The sequence below is a fragment of the Hyalella azteca genome, unplaced genomic scaffold (genome assembly GCF_000764305.2).
Source record: "Hyalella azteca isolate HAZT.00-mixed unplaced genomic scaffold, Hazt_2.0.2 contig9924, whole genome shotgun sequence".
NCBI lineage: Eukaryota > Metazoa > Arthropoda > Malacostraca > Amphipoda > Hyalellidae > Hyalella > Hyalella azteca.
The window spans coordinates 126,265-142,749 of NW_025939980.1; the positions used below are offsets into that span (position 1 = coordinate 126,265).

Genomic DNA, 16,485 nt, shown 5'->3' on the forward strand with positions numbered 1-16,485 from the left:
TTTTCTTATACTTTTTGTAGTATCACTTATTTTGCACAAAATAAACTTCACAAACGCGTATTAAGTGCTGAGTTTTAGGCTGACTAACAGAATATCCACCATTATTTTCAACTTTCGTGTTAAAAAAAATTGAATACCGGCCGTATATAAATTTACAACGAAACGCACATTTTTCATCGTGCAGAATATCGATTCCAAGGTAAAAGGGATCTCCAAAAAAAATAATTTCTTTTATATGAATATCGCTCATATTGCAGGAACTGGATATCAGCTGGAAATTTTGAATACTTACATATGAGTTATGTAAAAAACAGAATCGAACTTCAACTGATGAATTTCGAACCATAAACAGCTAGCTTTTGCTACAGCTTCAACAGCGTTTCTACTGAACATATAGAGAATACACGAAGAACAAAAAATTAACTTAATGCAACAATTTTGTATCTCAAAAAAATTAAAATGCCGGGCACGAGGAAACTATATTCGTAGTCTAAGACAAAGAAGTTTTTTTCTGGGAATGTTGATACCGAAATCAAGGTACCATTCCCACAACTTGATTGATATTGAAAAGTTATAGTATGTTATCGAGACACTCATATATTGCCTGATGCAATGATGACTGCAGGTAAATAAATACTAGAGCTACATGAGTAATCCGCATGACTTGCGTGCAACGCAAAATTTTCCGCCTAATAGTAAAATAGTAAACTGGTGCTTGTATGTGTCATGAACTAAGAACTTAAAGATATAGAATGTTTACATTCAATCGAGTGGCTGTGAAGTGCCAATCACTCAGCCAATCTTCTACGATCATCTAAGCTTTTAAATAACATATAAAAAAGCGACTGGTAAGCTTGACATATATATAAACATGCATACATAAGTTCTAGAGTCCTGACGTTCAGTGGTCTGATTGTGGAGGACCTCAGCTGCCCTCGTGCCGACACACATCGCTTATCAAGCGCCGATTTCCGGTGCCTAGAAGTGGCAGGACGAGCGCAGCGTCGGATGCCTGCTCGCAGTGCCGAATTTTCCGGCAGAGTGTCGGGCTTTCCTGAAAACAACGTCTCGCTTAGGCAGTCCCTTGTTGTGCCTTTTAAAGAGTAATGAAGTGAATATAGTTATTGTAGCGACTGGGATCGCTTCTACCCTGTAAGCGTTAGGTGTAGTTCCCTGCGTAGACGGCATCAGTCTGATCAACCATGCAGCTTTGCGGACAACGCTGAGTCCCAAATTTTCCGGTGCAGTGTCGGGCTTTCCTGAAAACATCGTCTCGATTAGGCAGTCCCGTGTTGTGCCTTTTAAAGGGTTATGAAGTGAATATAGTTATTGTAGCCACTGGAATCGCTTTTACCCTGTAATCGTTGGGTGCCTATATGTGTAGACGGCATCAGTCTGATCAACCATACAGCATTGCAGACAACGCAGAGTCGTGAATTTTCCGGTGCAGTGTCAGGCTTTCCTCCAAACATCGTCTTGTCTAGTCACTAGTCAGTCCTGTGTTGTGCCTTTTTATATGGTTATAAAGTTAATAGAGGGATTGTAAAGACTCAAGTCAAGAAAACTCTCCCCCGAGTAATCGCCGGATGTGATAACGTATCTATTATTTCAGTTGAATCAGCCGCATATCCACCAGTAAGAATTTTTTCGAGTTACTTCGTGTATAACGTCACCCTGGACCACTCACAACTAAGTCTGAGCTAAGATTTTCCTATTTATCCTATGAAAAAGATGAAAACTAAATTTAATAGCTGAATTGAACGTGCATACTTCTGTCTAAGAAGATCGATCGATATCCATTACTTAAAGTTTCGAAATATCATCTTCGTGGCCCCTGTTCTGAAGTAAAGAGAACAATCGGCAGGAAAACTTTGCTCTGAGTAATACCGGTACTGAAATATTTTTAGCAAGTGGAAGAAAAACGTAAACTTTGTTTTGCTAGTCTAGAGCATTACGTGTTTATTTTCCTTTATATTAGAGTAGATTGATTTGCACCTACTTGAGGTGACACCGCAGCATGAAGTTACATTATCAAAGTCACTTTAGACCGGTCAATTATACCTTTATCGATAGCCGAACTCTAAGAGAGAAAAAACCTCAGTCTTTCTTCTGTTAATTGCATAATTTAGTTTTGTGATCAGTGATGTTAAGGTCCAAAGTTATTTTTCAATGCATCTGCGAGCAATATACTATTTATACAAAAAGAGAATAAAATTCACACATCCAAACAGCTGATGATCTTGACAAGATTTCAATGAATGTGGACCTTATCAGTGGCGTTATCTGTTAGGTGGTATCTCGCCAATCGGAGCGTTCTAGATAAATCCTTCCTTTTCTGTCACAATTCAGTGCATATTTGGTTTTGGTGTAGAAAGCACTTTTCTCAATTGTAGTTCCAAAGCCGGGGTATCAATTTCAATAAATTTATTTCTTGTACTGAATTAATTTTAATTTTTTAATTGATGTCAAAGCTCGTGGCTCAATCTTACTGTCTAAGTGATGTTGTCTCAAAAGATGTTGCTAAAAATATTTGTTTTGTGCCCACTTCAAGTTGATTAAAAGCCTAAAACTTATATAGCTGGTTAATTGTGATCGAAAATTATCATTAAAAATAAATTCGAATTAGAGTTGTACAGCCCAGCAGGCAATGTCAGGTTGAATTCACGTCGAAACAACGAACTTCGCGATGTTGAAATAACATTGAATTCCGAATGAAAAGTGAATCAACGTAATTTTTTCACAGTCATACATTTCGACATTCCATTTCGTTGCATCGTAAATTTCGTTTTTGATGTTAAAAGAGTATTTTAAAAAGGTTTTATTATGTTAACATGTACTATCATGATTGTCACAATATTCACGCGATTTCAACGTTGAAACAACGTCGAAATGTACGACGTTGAAAAATGACGTTGATTCTCTTACCGTTCTAGACTTATATTCAACTTTATTTCAGCGTCGCGAAGTATGCTGTTTCAACGTTGGTTCAACCTGACATTGCCGGATGGCGAAGCTTTGTTTCTTTTCCCAGCGTGTACGAGTGTAAATAGATGGATATAGTTGCTCGCGATTGATCTAAGTGAGAGAGATTTGAAAATTTTTAATGGGCATAAGGAATTGGTTTAAACGAAGTTGGTTCAGCGCGTGGGATCAAAGTTGTGAACTATTTTTAAGAAATAGGTCTCGTGGTTTGTTCTCTGTGTATAAATAACGTGTAAGAAATATCCTGAGCCAGTCTTCAAATATTTATTGAAACAAATAATGTTCGCTATAAAATTTTCCATCGGAAACAAATCCTAAATTCATCGGACAATTCACACTGGCGGGTTTTTTACTTTAGATCGACGTAAGTTCAAAGATAATTTCTTTAAGAATAACATGTTTGTTCTAATCATGCGCCCATGCTGCAATAGCCAATCCATTCGATTTTGAAACTCATGAGCTGCAACGTGTGACGGTATAGGTATTGTAAAACTCATTAGCTGTAACGTATGAGGTATTGTAAAAAGCAATACGAAACCAACTGGAATGTAATTCTCGATGATATCTCATCAAAGACAGTTCGAAGAAATTGTCTCCGTTATTTTACAATGAATTGGTTGGGTTACCCAACGCTGCTGACGTTGTTGGTCATTACGTCATCAGTGAAAGGATCCAAGAGCGACATCGCTGACACCAGCTTCACTGAAGACGCCAAAACGACGGGTAAGTTTAGACTTCTTCCGGGCACGGATTATAGAGCGCCTGGCATTTAGAAAGATTTCTTGGATTTTGGAAAAATAGTTCTTTATTTATCATCAGTTTCCAGAAAATGTAAAATGTAAATTTTTGATGTTGGGTGTTTAATTTAGTAGCTAATTGTACTTGAAGAGGACTGCAACGGATTTTTTATCCGAGTTCATTTTTGACTAGTTAATTAGCAAAGATTAGCAATCGTGTTGCAACTGAAATGTTTAGACTTTTATCTTCAAAAAAAAATTTTTTTTAAGCAACTTTGAGCAATCATGCTCAGTAACTTGGAGTGAATTCATCGAGGATTCCTCGCAACTGAATTTATTCATGATCAAACTCTGTTGTTGCCGCTCTATGTTGACATCCAATTTGGATTTCGGAGGAACATTAAACCGTTTAGCTTTGGCTTATTGAAGAACCGTTGTTCATTGTTGAATATACACAATTTTACAATAACTTTACTAATAAAACTAATGACTAAAAATAAGTCTATTTAACTTTACTAATAAAACTAATGACTAAAAGTAGGTCTATATTGTGTAATTCATTCTCATGATGACGAAGAAATAAGTAGCTAGATGCACGATAGATAAACATAAATGTTTAAATGATGAAAAATCATGTTTTTTTCATTTTTTTTTATCTTTGTTACTTATGACAAAGATCAAAACATTGTCGATGACAAAAACTTATCTTATCAAATGGTCATCGCTTATTCGACGATTAGCCATCGCATCAGCGATAATGATTTCTTTTCTGGCTCTCCATTGAATTGAGAAAGAATGAAAATGCTAATGCAGATTAAATCCGCGCAAGAGGAAGATCAAAGCTAACTTCACTCTGGAACCTGGTTGTGAGTCTTGTATTTGGCAAACAGCTAGCCTTAAACTATGTCGTTTCTGCCCCGTACTTATTTAATATGTTGAATATTACAAACGATTTACTATCAAGAACTATTTTTTTTGTTCAATAAGAAATATTATGTTTGATTACCTTCAAGCTGTTTTTGATTAAACATATGTCTAATTTGTTGAGATTTTTTATCCGAGTTCATTTTTGACTAGTTAATTAGCAAAGATTAGCAATCGTGTTGCAACTGAAATGTTTAGACTTTTATCTTCAAAAAAAATTTTTTTTGGAGCAACTTTGAGCAGCCATGCACAGTAACTTGGAGTGAATTCATCGAAGATTCCTCGCAACTGAATTTATTCATGATCAAACTCTGCATGTTGCCTCTCTTTGTTGGCATCCAATTTGAATATCGGAGTATATAGCCTTAAGCCTTTTAGCTTTGGCTTACTTAAGAACAGTTGTTCATTGTTGAATATGCACCATTTCATATCAAATTTACTAATAATATAGACTAAAAATAAGTTTTTAGTGCGATTTCCATTCTCATGGTGACGAAGAAATCACTATTTTCTAAGTAGCCAAATGTACAATATATAAACAAAAACGTTTAAATGATGAAATATCATTGCTTTCATAACTTTTCTTCATATTTTGGGTCATTTGAAGTACTTCAGGCCCACTTTGATCTTCCATGTTACTTTTGCTTAAGAAAAAATATTATATGCCCATGGTATTATGAACGTTTTTAATAATCTCAGGGCAACTTTGATTCCTGTGTGAGTCAGGGTCATTTAAGTGGTTCCGGCTCAAAAACTATCGGCCAAAGACGCCATATTGTTCTAAGGCGTCTAAATTCACACAATTGTTAACAGGAAGAACCTCTATCATTATTGACGAGAAATTTCACGCTAAGAAACGTAGCTTCGCTTAATATTCTCGCATTAGCGATGGCCATCGCTTATTCGACGATTAGCGGTCGCCGCAACAATTATGTTTCCCAGCTCTCCGTTGAATTGAGAAAGAATGGAGATGCTAATGCAGATTAAATCCGCGCACGAGGAAGATCAAAGCCAACTTCACTCTGGAACCTGGTTGTTAGTCTTGTATTTGGCAGTCACCTATTATACTTAAACTATGTCGTATGTGCCCCGTACTTAATAAATATGTTGAATATAACAAACTATTTACTATCAAGAACTATTTTTTTTTGTTCAATAAGAATTGCTGAAATATNTTATGTTTGATTACCTTCAAGCTGTTTTTGATTAAACATATGTCTAATTTGTTGCGGGATTTTGATTAAATCTGAAAAATATCATTTGCAATGAACAGAAATTTAATTGCATCATAATTAGATTTCGTAATAAATATTCTAAAAATACCAGAGCTTTCTCCTAATAGACGGCAGATCGGAGGGAGAGAATAGTTCAGACTTGGCAAGCAATGTCATGATCATCGCGAATTACCCGGCACCCAAACCATCAGCAAAAACACTTCATGAAAAGCGACGAAGCGGCGACGGCGCTCGGGAAAAAAGCGAGTTCCAAAACTCGCTACCAAAAACTTGTGGTAAGTTTTCATCGGCTGTAAATTATCATTGAATCCATATGAATTAAAATCGAACGTAACTGTTTTTCACAAGCGTATTTTTAATCTTATTAATGTATGTAAATTCGTCCTGAAATTTCCTCAGGAGTAACTGATGACAAGCTGCTTCAAGCCAACGTGTTCCCTCAAGTTCATTCCGGGGCTTCACGGAGCCGTAGGAAGGTAATTCTTTATAATCGACAACTTTGAAGTTATATCATTCAGTCACCTTTTTAGCAATATTGTGTGTTTTTTCTACTCATTTCATGACACATAAATGACAATGATATTTCATGACAATGATTAATAATTAATTATATCCTTATACTTCTTTACCTTCTTTCCACTGCTTAGCGTCGTGAAGCGCTGAGGCAGAACGCCCCAACAGAAGCCTTCAAAACGTTTTTTTTGTCACTTTTTAGCAATATAGTATGTATTTTCTACTTATTTCATGACACATTTAAGTCAAAGATTACTAATTAACTATTTCATTGCACTTTTTTACCTTCTTTCCACTGCTTATAGCGTCGACAAGAGCCGAGGCAAAACGCCCCAACAGAAGCCTTCAAAACGTTTATTTTTTGTCACTTTTTAACAATATAGTGCGTATTTTCTACTTATTTCATGTCACATATAAATCAAAGACTAATAATTAACTATATCCTCTTACTTTTCACCTTCTTTCCACTGCTTAGCGTCGTCAAGCGCCGAGGCAGAACGCCCCAACAGAAGCCCCCGAAACTCTGTGGATTTCAGGAGGCGACGTGCGCGGGACGCGTCGTTACGTTGAAGTACATCTCGTGGCCGATGCTCGACTTTCTCGCAGGATGAACCATGACGACAGAAAACTTCAAAAATTCACTGCTGAAATCATCAGCTACACAAATGCTGTGAGTATTCATCGAGTTTGCATAGATAATTTATGTACGAAACTGCATTGAATACCTACATTGGGACTGAGTTATATCACATGCAGTCTGCGAGAAAAAATCTCTCATAATTTGTGGTTTCGTCAATTGATACCTACTATGAGCATGACAAAAACAATGAGGATTCAGATGGTCCAGTACACGCTTATTAATGTTGGCTGCAGGGTAGATTAAAGCAAATAAATCGCTTACAGACGCTTGGACATGAGATTCCGTTCAGCTTTTCTATAAAAAAACGTGAAATTAGCGACAGTGAATGCTTTTTTAAGCTTTACTGGAGTAAGACCTATTTGTTTTGAAGGCGGTGCGCTTTTCATTACAAAAATTTCATTGTTAGAATAGTGTTTGAACACGTTTTTAGGTCAATAATCAATTTTAATTTTCCAGCTGTTCGAGCCCCTCGAGATTAGCGTTGTGCTAAAAAAACTGGAAGTTTGGAACAACGGAGACAAGACGAGCATCACGGAGAGGCACGATGAGACGCTCGAAAATTTCAAACGCCACAGAATCGGTCAGCTGATGGAAGACAAGGACTTTGATGTCACTCTTTTGCTAACGTAAGTTGTAAACTCTCATTTTAAATCATTACCGAGCATCAAAACTCTCACTCTGTTTCTGTACAAAACGAATTCGAATATTTCAACGTAGGGCATAGATTTTTTAGTTTCTTGATATTTTTCGTGAGATTCATATTTAACAAATTCGAATATTTCTATGTTAACCATAGATTTTTCTTTTAGTTTTTTTTATATCTATCGTGAGATTAATATTTAAAAATAACAATATTTTGAGTATGAATACTTGATTTGCAGAGACATTGATTTTGAAAGCACCACCATCGGGTATGCGATCGTTGGCAGCATGTGCTCCGGTACGGCCGTCGCTGTCGTACAGGTGCCTATACTTAGACTGGAAATTCTGTAATAGTGAAAATATTTCAAGTATAAATGTATTTATCAGTTAACAACTTAAATTTTTTTACCTTTTCAAATACTAAAAATTATTCCAAAATAATTCGACTGATATATGTAATCACTTGAGGCTCAACATTTCATTTTCGCTTCATTTTGAACCAAGAATTTGTTAAGCGCATTAACGACGGTCATTATTATTTTTTGCGATACATGAAGTTAAAAACTATAAATTTAACATCAGTTGAGAGAATTAATTTATATTAAATTATCTTTGTTCATTTACAAGAGTTTTGTTAGCATTGAACACAACTGGATCTTTTTGTATGTAACTCATTTTCTTAGTGTTCATTCCTAGACAAAATTTGAAAATGGGAAGTTTGTTGATCGTTTTATGTAAATTTTTGCTATTAATTTAGTTCAGCTGACGTAACATCAAAATGGCATTCTGACAAACTAAATTACCTACATAATAAAACAATTATTGAGTGCTAAATTAGTTTGAATTTGCAACGGAGTCAGGTTTCATAATTATTTGGCGTTATCAAATTTAAATAGATACATTGCCCGCAATATATGGAGACACTTCCAATATCAAGCTCAAAAAAATAATGTTTAAAACTGAATACAAATTGCCGGGCCAAAACTGAATAAAAATTACCCACTCGAGAATAAAAAGCGCATCGCTATTCGGAGAAAGTCTCTTAATTGCCTGAAAGTAGGGAAATGAGTGAATAGATTTTTCCTCGAATAAACTCAAGTAATTGAATAAATTGTAATTAATTGAATTGTAATTCAAAACTGGAATCAGACGCGTGGCTCCGACGAGTTGGCTGTGTCGCACACGGTTGCCCACGAGCTCGGCCACGTGCTAGGTATGTTCCACGACGAAGCATCCTGCACGTGCAACGACACGTCGTGTGTCATGGCCGAGGAACTCAAGTTAGTATAGTATACATATCATTGCATCTTTTTACCGAAATAATGATGTATCATCGTACCAAAGTCATAATTGAATGAAATAAAAGATGTATCATTGTACCAGAGTCGTAATTGAATGAAATAAAAGATATATCGTCGTACCAGACTCGTTGTTGAATGAAATAAAAGATGTATCATTGTACCAGACACGCTGTTGAATGAATAAAAGATGTATCATTGTACCTCGTTGTTGAATGAAATGAAAAATTCATCATTGTACCAGAGTCGTTCAATTTAATGGAATAAAAAAAGAAGTATCATTGTACCAGACTCGTTGTTGAATGAAATAAAAGATATATCATTGTAGCAGAGTCGTAATTGAATGAAATAAAAGATGTATCATTGTACCAGACTCATTGTTGAATGAAATATAAGATGTATCATTGCACCAGACAGAAAGTTTATTGGAATAGAAGGGGTATTATTTTACCAGACAGAAAGCTTATTGAGATAAATTATAAACCTCCCTTAGGGGGTTATTGAAACCCACCATGGAGTGGAGCAGCTGCAGCAAGATGCAGTTGGCCCGACACTTTGTTCACGGCGAGTTCTCGTGTCTGCAAGACATCCCGCGGGCGTCCAGGGGCCGCCAGTACGAACACTGCGGCGACGGGGTCGTTGATTCCGGCGAACAGTGCGACTGCGGACCGGCAGGCACTTGCCGAAATCCTTGCTGCGATCCCCTCACTTGCAAGTTCCGAGAAAACGCAACGTGTGCTTCCGGAGACTGTTGCGATCTTACGGTACGATTTTTATGGAGTGATAAATCTAAATATGCAGTGAAGGTAGTCATTTTTAGTTGTCCAAATTCAATACAAATCAACTGGTTTACCGAAATAAAAAATGTAATATTTTAGGGTATTTTTAAATTTAATTTTCATACCCTAGAGGGTTATGTTCTTTGAACTGAATCATAGTCTTCGATCTCACACCTTTACTTTCCAGATGGATTCTCGATATATTTGTTTATTTTTGATACGTATGCCCCCCTAATATTTGTTAATCATCAAAAATCCGCTCATAATGCAACCGCAAATGTCTAATAAATCTAAAAAAAAATCGTAAGTAAAATTGCCAACACTTTTTATAAAATTTTCACTAACTCTACACTTCCTCATGCCGGCAGACCTGCCGTCAAGCGACCGCGTCGACTCCGTGTCGACAAGCTCGAGGCGAGTGCGACTTGCCGGAGTTTTGCTCGGGCTGGTCAGAAGTTTGTCCGCATGACGTGTATGTCCACGATGGAGCTCCCTGTGACGATGGACAGGTGCACTTTATGGTCCAACTTTCTAATCGAAGGGATTATATATATCTATTTTTAGCGCATTTTCTCATATACGGAAAAAATGCACTATTGTGCTCGCCATGTCAGTCAGTCTGTCTGTCTGTCCGTCTGTCCGTGCGTCCGTGACCTCAAGTTTTCGTCGACGAGAAAATGCGCTCTCTGTCACTCACTGCAGTGAGTACTGAGTTAAATTTTTGTATTTTTATTTTACTTGCAACTCTATCAGTTCATTGACATAAGGGAACTTGACCAAGTTAGGAATGGGTATACTGTTAGAAATTTATATTGTAGTTTCATGGTAGCTGCAAAATTTCTTTATTTAGAGGTAACAATGGAGCAGCTTGATAGAATAAGAGTTCGAAAATTATTAATTGAAGCAAATCTTTATCTAACTTTCTCGTTTATATCCAGAATCCGTAGAAGAAAGAATGTTTTGGATTATATCCTTCGAATAACGGAGATTTCTTTACAAACGGATAAAATCTGTCATATCCCATCGACTTTATATGTTTCCAAACATAGTTAAAAACTTATATGTTTCAAAAGATAGTTAAAAAATTTATGTTTCACAACATAGTTAAAAATTTATTTATATGTTTCAAAACAAAGTTAAAAAATTTATATGTTTCAAAACATAGTTAAAAATTTATGTTTCAAAACATAGTTAAGAAATTTATATGTTTCAAAACATAGCTAAAAATTTATATGTTTCAAAACATAGGTAAAAATGTATATGTTTCAAAACATAGTTAAAAATTTATATGTTTCAAAACATAGTTGAAAAATTTATATGTTTCAAACATAGTTAAAAAATCTATGTTTCAAAACCTAGTTAAGAAATTTATCTGTTTCCAAACATAGTTAAAAATTTATATGTTTCAAAACATAGTTGAAAAATTTATATGTTTCAAAACATAGTTAAAACATTTTTATGTTTCAAAACATAGTTAAGAAATCTGTCATGTCGACATGCCAGGGCCACTGCGTAGCAGGCAAGTGTGGCAGTCACCGCGTGAGGTGCGAGACACTCTTCGGTCCCGCCACCGTCCCCGCTCCGGACCGATGTTTCGCTAACAACGTTCTGGGGCGTGAGGGACAAAACTGCGGCTTAATTCGTTCGTCTTTGACGTACCGAAAATGTAATCCAGAGTAAGTACAAAAGCATCCCAATTTTTTTGTTCATTAACGAACGACACTTGTTTGTAAATTATGTTTATCCGTAAAAAGTCTTCTTCTATGTCATTGTTAGATTAGAAAGTTATCACTGATATGCTTGATTTTTGCATTAATTATCCCAAATATGAATAGAATTGTTATAAAATATTCCCTAAATTGATTGCACGCTGAAGGATCAGCGGAAGGTTACAAGGAATTAGGTTTTTCGACTTTCCGTTACGAATTGCTGCTATCTTTCCTGGCCACAAAAATGTTTCCTTTCACAAAATCGCTGGCGGGATGGAATTTATTTTGTATTGTATCGGACATCGTTCAGGAATTGAAGATGCGTAAGGCCCCATACATTATTCATATCCCACTATATGTGTAAAATTCTTGAATTTAAAAGTCATCTTGCTTCATTTTCAACTAAAAATAAAAATCAAGATTAGAGTGACGCAAACTTCAAATAATCAATCATTTTATCTTACATCAGATAATTCAGAAAAAAAATAAATAATAATAATAATTCAGAATAAATAATTCAGAATTAATAGCCTGCAAAATTACTTGTTTGATTATTTATCTTAAAATAATCCCACGCTTATGTCCTGTGCAGTTCGCTGAAGTGTGGTTCTATCTACTGCACCCCTCCAACCGACCTGATCGTACCGCGCGCCGGCATCATGCTCTGGTCAAACAGTGCCCAGTGCTTCACTGCGTACGCACAGAACGTATCGTCCGTGCCCGGGTTGGAGCTCGCGCCGGACGGATCAAAGTGCGGTGACGGCAAGGTAATTAATATTTTTTGCAATTAGAATATTTGGAGCATTTATTTGCCGTTTGGAATTTGCGGCAGCTGTGTTTTTTTGTCTAATGATTGTGAGGTGTGCAAGATGAAAGTGTGTTGTCTGGATAATAACTGAAATTTCAATTTTAATAATTATTATATAATTGTTGTGATGCTGGTCTGCTGCTTGGGGGAGTGATAGAACGAATTTTCGGTCTCTCAAATATTTAACAATTTATGTTGAAATCATATTCCGTGGATTTTGTACCTCTGGAAAAATCGGTCGTACATCAGAGTTGATAATAATAAAATAATAATATAAATATTGAAAAGATAAATGAAATGAGTGTCTAAACTATCATGCTCTATTCGGGCTGCAAAATTAAATTTTAAAACTGTTTCAAATAACAAATCCCTTAAGTTTTACCAAAACCTCGTTAAGTAAGAGCTCACAATTTATTGTGAAAAAATTTTATGAACATTCTATCTTTGATCAGAGGTAAAAATAAAAATATCATTACATGTACCTGGGGAGAAATGATATTTCTCCAAATGCAAGAGACTGAGAGCATGTTCATTATGAAATTTATGAATGAATATACTTGAGATGAAGTATATTAATTGGAATAAAATTTTGGACTCAAAATAATTGACGTGGTATCACTTTGTCGTTGGATAATCTTTATCTTATTCGCATTCCTTACCGTAATAATTATTTTATTCGCATTTCTTCCCGTAATCTTTATCTTATTCGCATTTTTTCCCGTACCTTGTAATTTTGAGTCATTATTTCGAGCGAGTGTAATTTTCCTGGGACTGGAGCGGTGCATTTAGCAGCACCTGAGCGTCTGGTCAAACATTCAGCTTCATTAAGCTACCGCAGAACCTGTAAATTCAACAAACCTGTTTCTCATATTCGTAATTTTTTTTTCATATTATCAAAACGAAGAAATGAGTGAAGGTATAAAAATTGCAGTGTCGAGGCGATGAGCCAAATTTCGAAAGCGCCTATAATAACGGTTTCATTCTTTATTGCATTGTTTATTTAGAATACAGCCAAAGTTGAATAGTTTCAGCGAGAGCGTCTAACGTTCATCACTTGCACGGCAATGTTTCTAAGTTTAATTTCAAACGGCGCTGTTTGAAAAAAAGTGTTTGAGTTACGAGGGAAATTGTTATTCGAGTAATTATTATTAAAGAAACTTGTCTTCAGCGCCGCTTCTCGACAAATTTCTGTACATTATAGGAGGGCAGTTAGTTGTTTAACACGTAACACTCAAGTTATCACATAGTTATTATTTAGACGAAAATCTTGCAACGGTAGTCAATTATGGTCTCGAGTCCGACATAGACAGGTTTATTTTAAAATTTCACTTCATTTGGATAATAAATTTCTTAAAACATAACTATTTGGAGCCTCTACTCCATAGATGTGCTTGAAGCAACGCTGTGTGTCGGTGCCACCTCCTCCTGAGGGCTGCATGCTCGATGGCTGCGGGGTCAATGGCGTGTGCAACAGCAAAGGGCGGTGTCACTGCAGCCTGGGTTTCGCTCCCCCGCATTGCGACGTGCCGGGCTTCGGTGGCTCTCGTGACAGCGGACACATGGCTGACCCCACAGGTAAATTCTTCGGGGCGAAAAATATTCCCATGAGTTTCCTGAACTGAAAGCGCGAAAAACATCATCAAATTTCTAAGTACAGTGCGTTATGGAACATAGTTTGTCGAGATGTCATTTAGATTTAATGAATTTGCAGTCCAAATATTTTTAATGTTCCTGTTTATTTTGGAAAAAATCAACCAAGGAGTTCAAACTAAGTTTGTAGATGTTGCTTAACTACATCAAAGTAAGGAATTCTAATTAAAGATTCGTTGCGGCTCCGAACATCCAATTTCAGAGGGTGCATGAAGCGCCGTGCTATCATTTTGTTTCGGCAGCTACATTTAATTAAAAAAAATCAAACGAAAAATTTTTGAGTCTAATTTTATGATTTTTATATGTGCAGTAACTTCGAATACCGACCGCTCCCTCTATTTGATCTTCTTGGTAATTATACCGCTGATGTGCGGAATCTGCGCTTCGTTCTGCTGCCTCAGCGTCTCTTGGGAGAACTACAAGAAGCAGGAGCATTATCAGCCATCCATCTGTAATAACAAAATTGGAGCCTATTTGTGTTGTTTTTCTGCACAAGTGACAAAACTTCTGATCGAAAGTGGCATTATGGCAAAGCCTGGTTTACCGACCGAAAACATCGATGGTGATCCGTCCGAAATAGAAAAGCTGAACCCCTCGCCGTCACAACGTCGAAACACCATTTTCCAAGTTGACGTCAACGTTCAAACCTCGAAGCTCGCCAATAGCTCATGGGGCACAGCAAACGACGCTTTATTTACAGACGTAATAACAGTGACCCCAAAAAATTCGCCGGACTTGCACCGCAAAGTTCGTTTACCATCAGATTCTCCTTTGCTCCATCACAGATCTCAGGATATCGAGCAGCGTCCGAAGTACGGCAAATCATTTTCGTCAGATTCTGGCTGCGTGTCTGATTTGGAAGAACATCGTGGAAAACCTGACATGAATATGTCAATGTCAAGTCTAGTAAATATAGTCATGAAGTACGGAAGAGGTGACAGATCACGCGGAAGTAGTGCAGAACCTGAAATTCCAAATCCTAAGCAGTTCGTGACGCAGAAGTCAGTGCCTCTCAGTCGTTTAGTACTGGATCCGTATGGACCGAAATCAAACGTGAAAACAGCTGGAAACTCTTCTCTGGAAGTTCAGCGGCCTGGATTTAATAGATCACTTTCATCAGATGCTGCAACATCTCAGTCAGTAACTGCAGACTTGCCAAAAAGTGGTTATTTAACTCCAAAGAAATCAACTAGCTCAATTAATACCAATTCGAGTTCAGACAGTGAATCATTCTACGTAAACATACCATCTGAAATTAAAAAAGGAGGTAATATTGGGCGTTGTTCACCTCCTGAAGATCTGAAGGTGAAGAATCAGCACACTGTATTCAAAGCGTCGAGAAAAGCTCCCCAAATTCCCAAAATCAAAATAGAGGATTCTGATGCGAAAATTACCAAACATAAAAAAGGATCAATTAAACCAAATTGCGCTGACTCTAATCCGTCGGAACAAACCGAGTTGAAATCAGCAGCAAAAAAGCCAATGTTACCCCCTCAATCTAAAACTAGTAACAATAATCGTCCTCTACCCACAACAACGAACATTCCCGGGGTTACCCCAGGAATGGCGATGGACAAAATATCAGGAGGTTCAAAAGTATCACTTGATCAGCCTAAAGCTCGACCTCCTATCAAGGATACTGGATCTAGAAGCTTTCGTGAACAACCTTCACAAGGATCAGAAAATTCGAACGAGTTTCTGATTAAATTCAATCAAGTTAAGAACAAAGAAAGTAACACGAGTTCTGCTACACCTAGTGTAGCCGAACAAACGTTTTCACAGAGCGCGCCGAGAAGGCCGATGTTGCCTCCGACAAAACGTTCGTAATTCTCAAGAACTTTAATGCTCTAAAAAACGTTTGTGTGCGCTGTGAATAAATTATTAATGGTCAAGTGATATTATGTACTAATATGTTCACAAACCTTATGATGGACGATATCCAGAAGAAGATTCTCGGAAGCTTCAGCCAGTAAAAGACTCACCTTAAAATTCGACATGTTAGAGAAAACGGGCAGGGTTATTAATTGCAGTGTCTGCGTGAGCCTAGTAGTAATCAATTTACATTATTAACCGTTTGAATGTGAAAGCAAACCGTAAATAAAAATTATTTATTCATTTGAAATATTGACAATTCATGCAACTTCCAATAAATTTATATTCAAGGTTTATTTAATGTAGTAAAATTCATCATCAGTGTCAACACAATGGCCGACGATCTGGCATAACACATATGACGACGATTATTTGAGAGATTTGACACACGTCGAATCAACAAGAACCAACTAGTGGGTGGTCACTGGTCAAGTCAATATATTTAACAAAACTGCCAAAATTTGGTTAATTTTAAAATGACGCGTTGCACTATTCCGCTGTAAATAGCATAACTGGCTTGAAATATCTTAACGGGATCTCAAGCATTGATTCTCTGAATGTTACTCATGTAACGCCTCCGCAACTTCCATTCAATCCCTGCTTTTATTAATACAGTGGAATTCACAGAAGCTCTGTAATTAACGTTATAGATACGCTAAAATTGTAACTTTTTAGGAATAAGTTTCTAAATTAATC

At 36.6% G+C, this 16,485-nt stretch overlaps 1 protein-coding gene across 1 annotated transcript; it reads left to right on the top strand.

Annotated features, from left to right (window-relative positions):
• The first annotated feature begins 3,015 nt into the window (after nucleotides 1-3,015).
• Nucleotides 3,016-16,479, top strand: LOC108682909. Its single transcript, XM_018172164.2, has 13 exons — nucleotides 3,016-3,705; nucleotides 5,986-6,153; nucleotides 6,278-6,354; nucleotides 6,867-7,061; nucleotides 7,488-7,657; nucleotides 7,913-7,994; nucleotides 8,823-8,953; nucleotides 9,465-9,735; nucleotides 10,119-10,259; nucleotides 11,254-11,426; nucleotides 12,052-12,226; nucleotides 13,653-13,842; nucleotides 14,228-16,479. The coding sequence occupies exons 1-13, from the start codon at nucleotides 3,492-3,494 to the stop codon at nucleotides 15,742-15,744; spliced, it is 3,504 nt and encodes a 1,167-aa protein (XP_018027653.1). The 5' UTR covers nucleotides 3,016-3,491; the 3' UTR covers nucleotides 15,745-16,479.
• The last annotated feature ends 6 nt before the right edge of the window (nucleotides 16,480-16,485 follow it).